At 35.5% G+C, this 17,031-nt stretch overlaps 1 protein-coding gene across 2 annotated transcripts; it reads left to right on the top strand.

The window, feature by feature from the left end:
- Positions 1–1,557: 1,557 nt before the first annotated feature.
- Positions 1,558–14,163, top strand: TSK (tetratricopeptide repeat (TPR)-containing protein). Of its 2 annotated transcripts, XM_088250760.1 has the most exons (21): positions 1,558–1,973; positions 2,618–3,415; positions 3,590–3,766; positions 4,041–4,132; positions 5,213–5,311; positions 5,454–5,932; positions 6,021–6,064; positions 6,155–6,189; positions 6,271–6,406; positions 6,530–6,677; positions 7,326–7,442; positions 8,627–8,727; positions 8,860–8,983; positions 9,156–9,268; positions 10,906–11,017; positions 11,190–11,294; positions 11,387–11,453; positions 11,553–11,673; positions 11,786–11,959; positions 13,256–13,373; positions 13,462–14,163. In XM_088250760.1, exons 1-21 carry the CDS (start codon positions 1,701–1,703, stop codon positions 13,890–13,892), a joined length of 3,864 nt encoding a protein of 1,287 aa, XP_088106886.1. In that variant the 5' UTR covers positions 1,558–1,700; the 3' UTR covers positions 13,893–14,163. The 2 variants fall into 2 exon arrangements, with proteins under 2 accessions (XP_088106886.1, XP_021802161.2); XM_021946469.2 differs by having other exon boundaries at positions 6,155–6,406.
- The last annotated feature ends 2,868 nt before the right edge of the window (positions 14,164–17,031 follow it).

The following is a 17,031-nucleotide window of genomic DNA, read 5'->3' as shown; positions in this document are numbered from 1 at the left end:
TTTTTTTCTTTTTCTTGTCCTTTTTGAGCTTTGTCATTTATACATAGATGTAATCATCATGTGGGCAGCTTCCTCTTCTTCAATGGAAGTGGGATCATACACATTGTTAGACATTGTTGTATAGGAGTTGAGAATGGAGCTTTGAGAAAAACTAATTGGAGTGCAATTTCTTCTGAAAGTGGGATGGTTGTTGTTGTTGTGAGGCCTTAACATTTATAGGGAAAAAGATGATCTAAGAGATAACATATTTGTGGATGAGATTTATCTAAGTGAATTTGATCCAGTGGTTGTTGTGGGATGTAATCTTATCATATGGGATGTGGATAAATTTCCATAATAAATATGAACCAACTTTATCTACCATCATAATGTTCGACAAAAATAAATGGATCAAGATCCTCTGCTATGATTTTCTCTGCCATGACACCTCATTAAATTTTAATATAAGGGATTTAAACTAGACACATCATTCTCAAAACAAAAATCCAATTTACTCTTAATGAAAAAAAAAACACCCTAACTTGACTAACTCCAACTTAACATCAGTTTTGTTTTTCTTCTTCCTTTCTTCTTTGTGCGTTCTCCCCCACACCCAAGCCTTGTAACTTTCTTAGAAATTGAACCAAATGATTCAGAATTTGTGGGAGAAGTAAGAAGTTTTTTTTTTATCCAGTTGTATACTCCAAAAGATAATCAAAGAAAGCTCATGATTTCTTTACTATATTTGTTTTCTTTTATGTGTTTTTATGCAATTCATTTAATTTAATTTTCTTGTTAGGTTTTGGGTTAAGGTTGGCATTCATAATCCTTTTCGTTTTTCTTGGATTGCTTGAAATTGTTTGGGTGCATAAAGCATTGATCTTATTTGCCCGACGTTTGATCATATCTTATCTTGACCTATTTCCATGGTTAATATCTCATCTCAATCATATATTAATATTTAACACCAAACAACAAATGTAAAAAGAGTTTTAGTACAAAAACAAGACAGTCTCGTAAATTGTAAAAGGAAAGTTAGAGAGAGAAAAAGAATTGGGGAAAGAACAGATGGACGATCGCTCAAATTTTGGGGAGAACGTGTAGAGAAGGGAAAAGAAGAAGGAAAAAAAAAGTCAAACATGTTAGAGATGTTAAGTTGGAGTAACTGGAGTTAGTCAAGTTAAGGTATTTTTTTTTCATTTTTTAATTAAGAGTAAATTGGGTTTGTGGATAATGTGTCCAGCTTAAATCCCTTAGATTAAATTTTAATGAGGTGTCATGTGGAGAACGAAAATAAAGCAGATCATGGCAGAGAAAATCATAGCAGAGGATCTAGATCCAAAATAAATAAGGAAATGATGGAAGCTCATAATGAATCAAAACCAAATTCCCCTACCATCATATTGATTCAGAAATGTTAAAAATAAAAACACTTACATAACATAAACAGACATTAAAATTAAATAAGTTAACCCAAACAAAATTACTTCATAAAAAATCAGAACTCTAAATGGGTCTCTATCCACTATTTTTAGAGCCCATTAGGGACTATGGTTGGGCTTGCCCTAACAAGCTGCCCGCCCCACACAAAAGACGTTTTGGCGGGAGTTGAGCACTCAACCTCCAAATTTCCAATTCCAAAAGCCTCCGCAAACCCCAGAAACCTCAAATGCACTCCGATCTCTGAATCTCAGACAAATTAGAGGGTGAGAGAGAGAGAAATGGCTCGGGAGGAAGCGCAGCTGAGCGCGGCCAAGAAGTCGTATCGAAACGCTAAGGCTACGGGGAACCACGAGGAGGAGGCTCGGTGGGCGAATGTGATCGGTGACATGTTGAAGAAGAGAGGGGAGTACGTGGAGGCCCTCAAGTGGCTGCGCATCGACTATGACGTCTCCGTCAAGTACTTGCCCCAAAAACATTGCCTTCCCACTTGTCAGTCACTCGGTGAGCTCTATCTTCGCCTTGAGTTTTACAAAGATGCTCTTCTGTATCAGGTATTTTGTCGATTTGGGTTTGTTTCGTTTAAGTGTTTTTTATGAATTGTTTTTGTCGGATTTCTGTATTTTTTTTTCTTTCGGGTTTAAGAATGTCGAATATTGGAAGTTGGGTAGTTGTGGTTGTTTGATTGCTGAGAAATTTGGGGAAAATGAAAACAAAACGAGGGAATTGGGTGAGATTATAACCAACTTATTATATTGATAAGAAGGGTTGAGCTGAGTGGAGGGGTTTTGTTTTCTATGGGGTCTGTAAAGGAAGTAGTAGACTTGAACTTCAGCATCTGTTTGGTTGTTGAGAATGTGCATGAAAGTGAAGCGGGTGAAGAACTTTGAGTAAGTAGGGCTTAATATGTTGGGCGCACATTTGATTGTTTGAATTCTTGAATTGATCAGATTAAATAAAAGGCCAGGTTAATCCCTACATTGACTACTTTCAAGTTTCTAGTCCGTTACAGAGTCTTAGCAAATACCCATTGAGATATCAAATGGTTCTACCTTTCTGTAGCCTTAATATTAGGTGAATAAATTGTTTGACATCTGTTATTCTGTAGAGAGATTTATTGAGAAATCATATAGTTTTGGATGTATGAGTGCTACTTTTGAGAACCAAATTGAGTCTTTACCTGTTGTCTCTGTTGCAGAAAAAACATTTAGAGCTCGCTGAGGATGCCAATAATCTCATTGAGCAGCAAAGGGCCAATACACAACTAGGTCGTACCTACCATGAAATGTTTTTAAGGTCTGACGATGACCATTATTCGGTTCAGAATGCCAAAAAGTATTTCAAGTCTGCTATGAAGCTTGCTCAGATTATCAAGGAGAATCCACCTACTAAGAATTGTTCTTTCCTCAAGGAATATATTGATGCACATAACAATATAGGAATGCTTGAGTTTGACCTTGATAATCCAGAAGAGGCTCGAAAAATCTTAACTAAAGGATTGGAGATTTGCGACGAAGAAGAGGTAATGGCAGACGATGATGGGCGCAGCAGGCTCCATCATAACCTTGGAAATGTTTACATGGAGCTAAGGATGTGGGATAATGCTCGGGAACACATTGAGAAGGACATTATGATATGTAAAAGAATTGGCCATTGCCAAGGGGAGGCAAAGGGGTACATCAATCTTGGTGAATTACATTACCGTATTCAGAAGTATGAGGAAGCACTCCTTTGCTACCAAAAAGCACGTGAACTGGCAAAATCAATGGAAGATGAGGATGCTTTACTCAGGCAGATTGATCAAAATATTGAAATTGTAAACGAAGCCATTAAAGTAATGGATGGGCTGAAGAAAGAAGAGCAGAATCTCAAAAAGCTAACAAGAGACATGGCCATTACAAGAGGCACACCGCGTGAGAGGAAGTGTCTGCTGCAGCAAAATGCTTCTCTTGATTGCCTCATAGAGAAATCAAGGACGATCTTTGCCTGGCTTAAGGTACATACTTGGCTCAATATGTTTTGTCTGCCTTTCTACCTTTTTTTAAAAATGTATGTTGCTCTTCATAAGGAACAACGCTACATCTTGTTGAGTTAGTCTCTTGTTTTTCTGTTATTCTTGTTATGCTATTAAAAGCTTTTCCTGTCATTATTGAAAAATTTCATATTTCAGCTCCTTGAATTTGCGAAAAGGAAGAAGATAATAGCGAGTGAGCTTTGTGACCAAGAAAAGCTGAGTGATTCTCTTTTGGTTATTGGAGAATCATACCAGAAGCTAAGAAAGTTCAAGAAAGCCCTTAAGTGGTACATGAAGAGTTGGGAAATATACAAGTCAATTGGTAATTTGGAGGTAAGTTGGTGTAGTTGGCCTTTTTTCTATAACATTATACAGTATGATGTGTAATTTAGTGTCCTTGACAGAGAAGTAACGTGGACATAAAACATGCTTAAATTAATTGTTAGTAGACTTTGGTAAGCTTGGTGCATGCTATATCATCTAACTAGAGATCGAGGTGGTCCTGCTGGGCAACATTGGGATTTCATTAATGTATATTGATTGTGTTGATGGTTGTACTGTACTTCTGTTGTTTGATAGATGCTGACTCAGAATTGTTAATGTGTAGGGGCAAGCGTTAACAAAAATTAATGTAGGTGATGTTTTGGACAGTGATAATAATTGGGAAGGAGCACTAGATGCATTTGAAGAGAGCTACAGGTATTTTTTTTCTAGTGGACATTTCTTTTTTGAATTCGAAGATCATAAAGAAGCTTTTTAATCACCATGGATTCTCTAAGGTGTCTGCATTCATGCTGAGCACAAAAATCGTCCTGGATGATTGCATATAAAATTGTGAAATACAAACATTTGATATCAAAAATATCTGTGAGCATGTGGCTCACATAGCTTTAATATGCTGTTTATTTTTTTTTTCTTTGGCATCTCATAGTTTTCACTTGTTATAACAAATTATACAAACTGTGTGTTCACATGAAAAAGGAGTTGTAGTTTTTGTTGTAGGGTGCAAGAGTATTTATATTCAACATGTGAAAAATAAATCTTGAGAATAAGATGAAGATCATCTTTCATAATTCATGAATACATTACATAGGTGTTTAAATAAAACACCAATACATCAATTGTCCTAATTATTTTCTAGAATCAACTTTTTTTGAACTATACATCTTTATTAGCTTCCAAACCAGAACCAACTTGGTTTTCACATGCACAATAGAGTCAATGCAAGAGTGTGAGAGTTAAGAACTGCATTCCTAGGCACTATATTTTCACATTGAGTAAATTTATCATAAAGAACATTAAAGATAGTGCATAGTTTGATGCCCATTTTATTTCTATTCATTTTTCCTCTATCCATTTGTTAAAACTGCTGCTTTTATTTATTAACATCATCATCGCAATTCACATTGTTTTTGAAATGTTGCTATGATGTTCAGATTTTTAATAATCATTTTGTTCTTCTGAAATACAAAAGAAAATGAATCTAAATTTAGTCTTGAGAGAGAATATATATATTACGTATATTATGGCTTTAATTTGGTCCGTATGGAGATTCATTTTGAGGACTTGTGAAAGATTCATGTAGCCAACCCCATATTTTGGATAGAGTTGTGTTTGTTTTCCTCAAAAGAGCTATTTGTAACTATTCTAGCTCAAAAGATACCCTAGAATATAGTCAATTGATTAGCCTATAAATGCATAAACTTTCTTTTCTGACCCAAAAATAAATTTTCTTGCTTTCAAGGGTTATGTTGAATTCATACTGTATTGTCTTTGCAGGCTTGCGGTTGAGGCGAACCTTCCTTCTGTACAGCTTATGGCACTAGAGAATATGCACTACAGCCACATGATAAGATTTGACAATGTTGAAGAGGCCAGGTAATTCCTGCAAGACTCCCACCGCTCTCGATGCTATGGAAAGTAATGACCAAATGGTTAATAATATAAGACTTCAGGTTGTATCATTATTTTTATAAAATTTTCAATAAGTTATTTTTAAAGGTGGGATACCTCTGTGTAGGAGATTGCAGCTTCGAATCGACAAATTGAAGCAATCAAAATATAAAGATCTTCAAACAGAAAATGTGGCAGAGGATCACTGCTCTGAATCTGATACAGAAGGGAGTGGTCATCTGTCAGATAATATGTGCAATGCATGCGGTTCATCAGAGATAAGAAAATGCAATTCTAGCAAATCACAATCTTTAGCCAGTGTGGAAGAGTTAAACGATGAGGAACCTATAATTTCTCTTATCTCTTCGACCAAAGCTTCACCCAAGGTGAAATCCGCTCATTTAGGAAAACAAAATATTACAACTGAGACAAATGTTTCACAAAAAAGTTTGTCTGAACTGAACACTAATGAGCAGACAGTCATTGGCCGTAAACGTGTTCGTTTAGTCCTTTCTGATGATGAAGATGAAATGTATGATGAGGTACAATGCTCAAAAAGCTGGTCTAAGAAACTCCCATTAGAAGATGTTGCTACATCTGATGAACGTAAGTCTTAACCATTGACTAATTTGATCTTCATATTTTACCACAGTGAAGAGCCATAAAATCTAATGTTTTTCTTGTCTGGTTGCAGTGAAGAGTAAAAGAAATACAGCCAGCCCTGCTCGTAAATTTCAGGTAGGGGCTCGTCTTGGATCGATTGTGGAGAATAATCTCACCCCTGTGTTGTAGTTGGTTTTTAAGTGCTTAACCCTTTGGGTTTTGCAGGATGTCTCAGCCTATACCTCAAATCATATCACAAGGTCTTGCAATCCTGTTAATATTGAACAAAGCTCTAGTTCATGCAAATCCAGGACTCTTAATGTGGTCACTCAAAATGGCAGAGGTTTTAGAGCTTCAAGCTCCGAAGGTTCCATTGCTGCTAGTGGCTCTAAATGTGATATCGGTGTCCCTGAAAATCTAGTTAATAAGAATCACGGTGCCCATCTTATTTTTCTTACCTCTGATGATGAAAACAATGTGAGTGCTAGCCAATTTACTTGTAGACAGATGGTTCTATCTGGTTGCATATGACTCTGCACTGTGCTGTTGCCACTAGTACAGTTTTAATATTTACTAAATTGTGGTCTTTTGTAATTGCAGCAATGCATTACAGTCAAGATTGACAAAGACCTAATACATTTGGATAATGGCTCATTTATGGATTCTGATAAGTTAAGCATTGAGTCTGTCAAGGTTGAACTGGCGTGCTTATACTACTTGCGACTTCCAATGGAAAGAAGATCAGAAGGTAGGCATTTATTGAATTTAGTATGTTTGAAGTTGCTGATAGTTATGGCACTAAAACCTTGACATATAACTTGAAGTTGCTGCAGAACAGACTGGGTTCAATTAATAGTTGCAATCAAGATGTTATTGCATACAAAGATTTTGTTATTTTTTATATTCTTTAACAGAAAGCAAGAAAGCATTGGAATGGTCCTTTCAGCATTTTCACTATCCTCCAAGATGAAAACTAGGTGGATGGGCATGTATGAACACTAGTGTGTTTGAAATAAGTTTGCAGTATGGTATAGATATTGTGGCACATATGGGGGAACTTTAGTAACCTTGTTGAAATAATCTACTAAAGATGATGATTTCACAATTAAAGAGTAGGGCACAGTCTCAGTCATGCACCAGAAATTCTGGCCAAGTGGCTCGCACATTGCTAAGCTTACCTCTGTGCTACTTTAGTTGATTGCATGTGTCTAAAACGATGCTCATGTAAATTCCAAAATTTCTCTAGATTGCATCCTTAAGCGTTTTGGTACCATTGGGTTTAGATTGATATATAAATATATATGTACATCAATCTATCTATCTATCTAGTGTTAAAGTATCTGTTTCCTCCAAAACAACTTGTGATCATACTAACACTTGGATTGTGCATTGTTAGGGCTACTTCCAATAATACAGAATATAAAATGTGGTGAAAGTGTCATACAATCTGTGGAAACATTTCAAAAGCTTAAGCAGGATATGGGGAAAGTCTTGGTTGAAGCTTTCATTGATGGTATGTGTTTCAACAGTTTGAAGCGTATTTCATATATCCTCATCTTTATTTATATGATTTATAAAAACCTGTTAACAACTATTTGTAATTGTAATCAACAAACTAATCCTTATTTTGAATTATTTTCATAAATATATCTGGTTGATTTTCTTTTCCTGGGATTTTCTTGTGGGGTTGGGTGGATTTTGTTGAGATGTTATATTTTGATTAAATATATCTTCCTAACAAGTAATTTGTAGAGTATGAGGACTTTTTACTAACAAAAAAAAAAGAGAAGTTAAAGTACTTTTTGGTGCTGTTTCCATCGATTTTGTCAATTAGTTTAGGGTATGGAATCCTCTAACTTTAACATGGCATTAAAGCAGATAATTTATCTGCTATGTCCAATATGCCCACACACGTCATGTGTTTGGCTTAGGTCTGGCCACACATGAGGTACATGCTGGGGTTATTCAAATCCCCCATCGAATCCTCTAAGCCTTGCCTCTCAATACATAAAATTTTGGGTATCTCTTCCCCTTGCCAATTGGTTTTGAATTGGATGCTCCAACTATTACAAGTCGCCTTGCTTGCATCTGTTGTAGATGGTTAGCTCCATGAGAATTTTTTGGGGTTTGACTATTCAATCTTAAAAGGTATATATGATTGATTCATCATAAACAGTTCTGAAGAAAACTGTCTTCTCAATTGCAATAGTTGCTGTGAAGACCTTGTGTAACTATGGCTAAATTAACAGAAAAGCTTAATAATCTGCTTGATGGGATTTTTCAAATTGGGAAATTACTGCTTCGAGGAGGTCAATATGATCTGTTTAAAATAATGAAGAAATCAGATGCTTTCATTTAAAGTCTTTTCTTAATCTCTGTCTCTGGAAACTTTTCAAACTGATGTTGGATGTAAAGAGAATTCGTCCAATACAAGTATTTGGAGCTGAGGTAGATTTCTGAACTCTTGGTAGTCTTATATTGTTGAGCATACATATGATGATGCAGATTACTGAGTATTTTTTAGTCAGTCCCCAAATGGAGTTGATTGTCTTCTCTTGTTAATCACTTCAATGTGGTTTTCCTTTATATTTCCCCTTCAACTTTCTGCTAGCAATAACATAAGATTCTTAATAAATGGATTATATCCAATTTCTTTTTCTTCCTTTTTGTTAAAATCCAACTTTGCATGTTGCACAGGATGGGTCCAAAAGCGCTTGATAAAACTGTACACCGATTGCTGCTACAAGTTATCTGAGACACCCAATATGAAATTGCTTAAGAAACTGTATGATCTGGAGGTAAGACTGGAGGCAATCTAGTGAGGACATCTTTGTTCTGTATTCCACAACCTATTGTAGGATGATTATAACATATTCTCTCATTGAGGCTTGAATATATCTTCTGATTTTGTTTCTTTTTTGGTCTACCAGTTTTCAGATGATGAAGTTACTGTGTCTGAATGTGAACTGCAAGATTTATCAATAGCTCCATTGTTGAATGCCCTGTATGCCCACAAAACATTTGCAATGCTGGACCTTTCTCACAATTTGTTAGGTAATTTTTTTATTGACATTTTCAAGGGTTGCTTCTGGACTAGAAAGTGTGTGTTAGCCTCTCTTTGATATGCTACTACTAGACTGAACCCTCTTTAGTTCTTGCCTATACAAAAAATTAGTCCAGGAAATTTTGGGTAGTGTTAACTGTTTATTGGCTCGGTATTACCCAGGAAATGGTACAATGGAGAAACTGCAGCATGTTCTCACATCATCAGGCCAAAATTATGGTGGGTTAACGTTGGATTTGCACAGCAACCTATTTGGTCCAACTTCTTTGTTTCAGGTTTGTAACCAACTTAGCAAGAATTTTCATGTTAAAGCTTAAGTTGAGTTTTTTTTGGAAGATTCACCCTACATGTTTTTTGTTAAATAACTTGCTGCTGGATCTTGTTCTTTAATGTAACCAACGGCAATAGACTAAACTAGCAAATATTAGAAAACTTAGACACACAAGAATTATACTGGTTCGGCAGAACTTTTTCCTACGTCCAGTTGTGATTTCTTTAGGTAGAGAAATCACCGCTCCTTTGATTAATAATAGAGATTACAGAACTTTTGCAAACCCTAGAACTAATCTCAAAACTCTTGGCTGTCTCTGGCTGTTTTCTCTCTCTCAAAATAAGCCTTGCCACACCCTATTTATAGATATAGAGTTGGCTTACATGTCCTAAGGCTGATTGAATTCCTATTCCTAAGTGGATTAGGAAATTACACTTATCCAAAACCAAATAGGCTTCTAGAAATCCAAACCTGAATTGAATAAGGAAAACTGAAATTCTTTCCTAATCCCTCTAGGACAAGAATACCTCTAATTTTCCTAAAACAATCCTAAACTAACTAGGGCATATTTGACAAGCCAAAATCCTAACATTTTTCCCAAGTAGGGTTCTCTCGCTTTTGTTTGATGCTACATGGATTTATTGTGCATTAATGGAGATAAGTGGGTTAAACTTGACTTTGCATTTCTATTTCCTGTGAGGTAGAACAGAGGTATTACCTTTTCTGTTTTGGCCTGAACAACAATGGTACTACTAGACCCCACAATAAATGTTAGAACATAGGAAATTTACAGTGTTAAGTTTTTTAGATTAATGGTATCAAAGCAGGAGATCTTGAGTTCATATCTTTGTAATGACAACCTCCTAAACTCCTAAATTCCTTTTGTTAGGGAGAGGCAGACATGTAGGAGTATTAGAATGTAAATTATTACCCTACATCCTAAGTTGTGAAAAATGGTAAACCAATAAATTTCTCTGGAACTAGTTAATGACTGAAACTTCCTCTATCATATTGAGAAAGCTAGAACCACTTCTAGGGTGTCCCACTCTCTCTTTAAAGTTTCTTAATTATAGGTTGTACATATGAACTATTATTTTTGGCATTTTAAAATTTTCCAAGTCAGCCCACTTTTTCAAATAAACCCTTGCTACATAATATTCTATCTAATTACTAGTTATCTGGGAAAATTGACAAAGAAACCCGTAAGATTAATAAAAATTGCACACATGTTTGGTGAATGTGAAGGAGCCATGTAACTGTAAGTATTTCAAGATGCCAGTTTGATGTTGAGGCCATCAGTTTTAGTAGCCTACTGGTTCTTTCATGTCTGAACTTTCCAGAGGAGGAAGTACTTGTTCAAGTCCAGCCTATGTAATTTGAGGAACTAGAGAGGGGCATGCTAACCCCCATTATCTTTTCTATTGTCTCTATTGATTGAAAATTTAGAAAAAAAAAAAAGGGACAATTCTCACGGTATCAAGGTATTTGCAAACATGGATTTTGTAGTTTTATATTTAATGATGATAAATTGTAGTCAGGAATAGCATATTAAATTTGTTGTTATCAGGGCAACAGTAGGGCCTTTCTATATTTATAATAAGCTCACTATAAGTCTATAACCATTTGTGTGTCAATCTGTAGATTTGTGAATGCCCTTTGCTATTTTCTCGATTGGAAGTGCTCAATATCTCTGGAAACCGTCTCACTGATGCATGTGCCTCTTACCTTTCAACTATCTTGGAAAATTGCAAGGGTAAAGTGCTTTCCTTGAAGGTCAACTATTTAGAATTTTGGTTGCTGTTTCGTATCTATTATTAGTAACATATGTGCTTCTTGCTAAATTTAATTCTTTTAACACAATTTGTTCAAAATAAGGCTTAAACGTCTCCATGTTTCTACTCTACTTATGTGGTATTCACTTGTAGCTCTTTGCAGCTTGAGTATAGAGCGGTGTTCTATCACATCTAGAACAATTCAGAAGGTTTCTGATGCATTGAATGCTTCTTCTGTGCTCGAGCAACTTTGTATAGGTACGCTTGACTTATCGTGTTGGCAATCAGCATTACTCCCTGGACTCTTTATTTTCATTTAATACATTTTCTCAATTCCTCTCCTTCCACAGGACATAACAACCCAATTTCTGGAAGTACCATCGCTGATTTACTTTCCAAGCTTGGCACTCTGAAAAGGTTTAGATTGAATTAAGTAGTCACTCTTTCCTTTTGAAAGCATAGGTAACAGATATCCACTGACTGGTCTAAATATACAAATTACTTTCTCTAATGTAGATTTTCAAAATTAAATCTGAATGGTTTGAAGCTAAGCAAGTCTGTAGTTGATAGCCTTTGCCAGCTTGCCGCAACCTTGCCCTTCTCAGTATTAAGTCTTGGGGAAACTGGTATTGGAATTGTGAGTGAACTCTCTCATTTTTCATAACTTACTGTTGTTGGACTTAATTCACTAGTCATATTCTCCTGTTCTTTTCTTTCAATTATTTATTTATTTATTTATTGTTTTGCAGGATGGGGCGTTAAGATTAACTGAGTCATTGTTCAATGGAACTGCAGAGTTTCTAAAACTTGACTTATCATATTGTGGTGTGACATCTAATTACGTTCTCAAACTAAGCACTGTTTCTTCTATGATTTGTGGCATTCTTGAGCTGAACCTTTCCGGAAATCCTATTATGCAGGAGGTTTGTTCTTTTAACTCGGGATTTTGCTAATAGTTAAACTTGTTATGCTTGTCTTGTTGCAACTAGTAACCATTCTGGGTAGTGTGTGTGATGAGTATGCTCTACCATTAAGCTCTTTCCGCCAGCTACTATGTCTGAAAATGGCAGTAGTATGATGAGTATCAGAGATGACCATCTTAATCAATAACAGTAAAAGATGACTCTGTTTTACAGCTTGAATACCAAACAATTTGAGTCTAAAAGATGTTTGTATTTAACTTGTCTCAGTCTAAAACTGATCTAAATCGTTCAAATTTAAAATTACATGTAAATATGTAGCCCTGATATTCCTGAGGTTGTTTAGTTGAACCTAAATGAGATTCTTTTGTCATTAACCCTCTCCTAGCCCAGTGGTGTTAGGTTCAAACCTCCATGGCACCTTGGTAGTTTTTGTGTGAGAAATCCCCCTTCCCTTGTAGTTTAGACTATTGCTCATATTCAACAACAACAACAACAAAAAACCCTCCTAGCCTTCTGTTTTTAATACGTTGTTGGCTAATGGCACCATCTATACATTTGCTTGGTCCTTCCACTTTGCTTGTGTCACTTTTGGCATGAAATGCATTCCTCACCATGTATTCATTGAGTTTCATCATACATGGCCAAATCCTTCTAATCAGCTTTATCTAATATCATTCATAGATGGGACATCTTTACCTTCAGAGCAGTTTTCTTTCCACTTTCCCCTGTAATCATCTATCTTGATAGTTTTAATCTACATTCCCTTTTCTCCCCTTTGATATGCCGAGAACGATATATGGAACCCTGCAATAATTACTGAAGTTCCATTCACAGGGTTGAAATAGCAAGTTGAGGGATCTGTTTGTGATTGTACATATCTGATGTAATTTAGAACAGATTTGTTCATATCTGCATACTTGCATCTTCTGTACACTTTGTGGTTGCTTGCAGCCCTTGAAGTCTCTGGTGGTCTACCTTTGTCTTTTAGTACCACCAGTAAATTCCAGATGGAATTTGACATGGTGTTCAGTTAAATGTGAATGTAATGGCTATATATATGGCTATGTATTCAAAATTTGAATATTCACTGATAACATAATCTATCAGTCAGAAAATCCTGATTACCATTCAATGTTCCCCTCTCTCAATAGGATTTTATCATTTGTCTTTTAGCTAATCTAAGTGCTGTGAGAGAATTTCTGACCTTATTGAAAACAAAAAATGGTAGCCCATGCTATTCTAATTATTTTAATTTCAGACTTTCGTTATACTGACCTGATCCAACCATGAACACAGGGTAGCCTTGCATTATCATCAATGCTTTTGAATTCTCAATGTTGTCTGAAAACTTTGGTCCTTCAAAAGTGCCAGCTTGGGACTGCTGGAGTTCTTCGAATAATGCAGGCATTATCAGGTTCACACCACTAAGCCCACTTCAGTTCTAAATATCAGTCCCTCCCTAGAAATGAACTTACAATTTATTGGTTCGATGTTTTAAGCAGGTAATGGTTTTCTCGAAGAGTTGAATCTAGCTGATAATGCCAATCTTGATAGACAGAACTCTGCTCAACCGGGGTCATGCAATGCGAACACCAACTTAGATGGGCTTGAAGTTGCTGATAGTGAAGATGATGAAGTAAAAGCTGCTGCATCTGGACTTGACGACAACCACACAAGACCATGCCAAAGAAATTCCTCATCTTCTGGATGTCAGTTTATTCAAGGGCTTTCAAGTGCCATTGATATGGCAAAGAATTTACGATTACTGGACCTTAGCAATAATGGTTTCTCCACACAAGACGCAGATATACTGTATTCTTCATGGTCAGGATCAAGATTTGGTTCAGCTCAGAGGCATATAAAGGACCAGATCATCCATTTATTTGTGGAGGGAATAAAGTGTTGCGTGAAACCCTGCTGCAGAAAGGACTAGTTTTCTTGCTGCTACATCTTCATTGAGGGATTTGCAGGGAGGATTTGAGGCAATTTGGAAGCTTAAGCTATTTTTATTTTATTTATATCTGTATATATATTTAGATTACCCTTCAATAAGTTCCACCTCCAGCACACTTTTCCAGTTGAGTTCCAATGAATTTTCCTAATAATATTAAAGAGTCTTTTAGTTTCGTACCAAACACACCCAGTCCCTTTTTTTTTTTTTTTTTTTTGTACATGATATACAGTGGATAATCGGTCTTTTTTTCGGTTGTTTTGTTTTGCCGACCGATCGGAAGTTGAAAAATGGTGTTGGTTTCTTTCTTCCGGGTCACTGCCCATTCAACAAAATTGGCAACTTGCGTTTCTTCTTTGATCTCAAGCAGACTGAACCTTTAGGAGCTAGGGATGAGATCCAGATCCAAAAATGGAGACGAACCAGAATAACGTCCGATCTTGTTTCTGGATTGAGTGGAAAACTTCCCTTTTGGCTTTCTTCCGCTAGGAAATTGGACTCTGACTGAGTGTGAATGACCGACTTGGCATTCTCAGCCGGCCTCCTTGCTACGTTGAAAGAACACAGGGAGTGGAACTCACAAGCACTTATATGGGCTCAAGTCCTCCTGCTCATGAATTTGTTTTGCATGCAGTAGAGCAAGCGTTGGCTTTTAAAACAAGCACTTTTATAGGTTTCCAAGCTTCGTTTACAGTATCTTGATATTAAATGTGATTCCACAAGCGTGGGGCCCGATGCTTCACTACAGCATTTCATATGAATTTTTTGCCTATTTAGTATTATGATCAGGAGAATGAAACATAGGTTTAAGGCAATCTTTTTAGGACTGCCGTGGTTGCTGTCTGGTTTCTGGATTTGACTCTATACATTTATTACGTAAGGAAGCATTAGTTGTTCTTTTTCTCCCCTTAACTAGTCAGACTAGTCAGACCACGGGTTAAGTCAGTTGATTAGGGTAGTGAATGCGCCGCTTTGCACTCAAGTTCGAGTTTCCTCTTTATAAATTAGATTAATTTGGGGTAAATTATATTATCGCTTTTAACAAAAAAAACATTATTTCATAATTAATTACAAAATAGAAACAAATTTCTTCATTCTCCCATGAAACATATTTAACCATTTATTAAATAAACAAAAACTGAAACTACAACAGTAAAAACAAATAATAAAAACTTATTTTATATGCTGGGAAGTTAGCTTAGTCTTTACAACAAAACTTTTATTTTAATGGTATTTCTCTTTCCGATGTTAAGTGGTTCAAAGTTTGAATTCTCCTCTCTCTCGTTGATTAAATAAAAGAAAATACTTGGGTTCATGTTTTCTAAATTATCCCACACAGCTCTGGCTAAGTATCATCATATTTTTATCGTTTCAATTTGCCGTACGTATTCAAGCTATATACTAAGATGTACTTGAAAATAAGTTTAAAGTATAGAAGAAAGTCATGATCTTCATGATCTTCTAAGAAATACAATAGAAGAAGAATTAATATATAGAATAGGTGTAGCAAAGTGGAAAAGTTGACCACCAAATAAATAGCTCCCCTCCACATCATCAGAAGATGATATGCATGCCAATCCAATGTATTAAACTTCTACCCTCCTAATGTGGATATTCCTAATTGGATCATGTCCCAATTGGCATCAGGTTTCACCTACTTTTCTTCAAATTCTTTTTACTATCCGTTCGAATATTTCACAACATATTCTTAATCAAGCAAGTAATCATATTGAAGGTGACTCTGAAATTCTACTTCAAAATCAAATCCTACGTCATCAAATTCCTACCTCTTGGTCTATTAGAATGCTTGTGCAACATATATATTTGGCAATTGTTACATGACTTTCAACATGTATATCCTTATCGTATGCTTTTCGTAAAATAAATCAAGCGACGAATACGTCGAAAAGGACATTCCCAAAGATATACGTACATACGCTTTAGGAATTTTCCACAGAAAAACAATTTAACTACCTACCAATTGTGTGAACCATCAAAGAAAAACATGAATAATTTTATATTTTCTTTTATGAGGCCAGACATATCCATGTGAAGCATTTCTCTTAGATATTTTTGTTGTTTGCATATCTTAATCCTAATTATTAGGTCTTACTTCACATATTTGTATCTATAGTATCATATGGGGAAGGACCTCGGGTCCACAGCCCGCTGCTGGTATTTACGTGAGGAGAATTCGAACTTGAAACATTTAACGAAGGTAATCTTTAGAAAAATTAGGTGGAAGACAGACTTCGTTGTTCCCTACCTAAACCCTAAAACTACATGAAATAATTGATTCTTACATGTATTGTTTTTCTCTGTCTAACTAGCTGGAGAACGTTTTTGCTGTCGCCTTTAAGTATTTTGTTTGGTGTGCTTGGTCTGTTTGGTGTGTTGCAGCTTCTTGTGCTGTTTCCTTCCTTTCCCTTTCATTTTTAATGAAAGTGTGTTTCCAGCACCCAAAAAAAAAAAAAAAAAACAACTAGCAGTACAACGTTATTTTTTCTTTTTTAAATTTGTTTATGTAAAAAACTTTGGATGCACATTGTCACACACACAAAGGGGTTCTATAGATCAACCGGACATCTATTAATTTCGTTTTGGGTAGCTAGTAATTGTGAAACATGTTTATAGAATAATTCAAAAATAAAAACAAATTTATTTCATTCCTCTTATATGTAACACAAACAAAAAAACTGAAACTAGAACAGTAAAGGAAAAAATAACAACACAATATAACATTTTTTCCCCTTTGAATTTAGCTCCATTTTTGTCAACTAACTCTTAATTTAATGATATTTTTCTTTCCAGTGTTAAAAGCGATTCCAAATTCTAATCCCCTTCTCTGCTGATTTTTATTTTTATATTTTTAAAAAGGAGATACTTAGGTTCATCTTTTCTAAATCATCCCATAGTTCCTGCTAATTAAGTATCATGTTTTTCTCGATCGTGCCAATGTGTATATACTAAAAATGTATTTGAATATATAATACAAGTATGCATAAAACAGTGTGCATGGAGAACCCCTCATGATATGTGTCGAAGAAATTCATGATCTTCTAATATAAGAAATACTAATACAGAAGAATATAGTGTAGTAGTGCGTACGTAGCAAAGTGGA

This window comes from Prunus avium, chromosome 3 (assembly GCF_965620075.1).
Source record: "Prunus avium chromosome 3, drPruAviu1.hap1.1, whole genome shotgun sequence".
NCBI classification, from domain to species: domain Eukaryota; kingdom Viridiplantae; phylum Streptophyta; class Magnoliopsida; order Rosales; family Rosaceae; genus Prunus; species Prunus avium.
The sequence above is the reverse complement of the archived record's forward strand: the minus strand, read 5'-3'. Positions and strand labels throughout refer to the sequence as shown.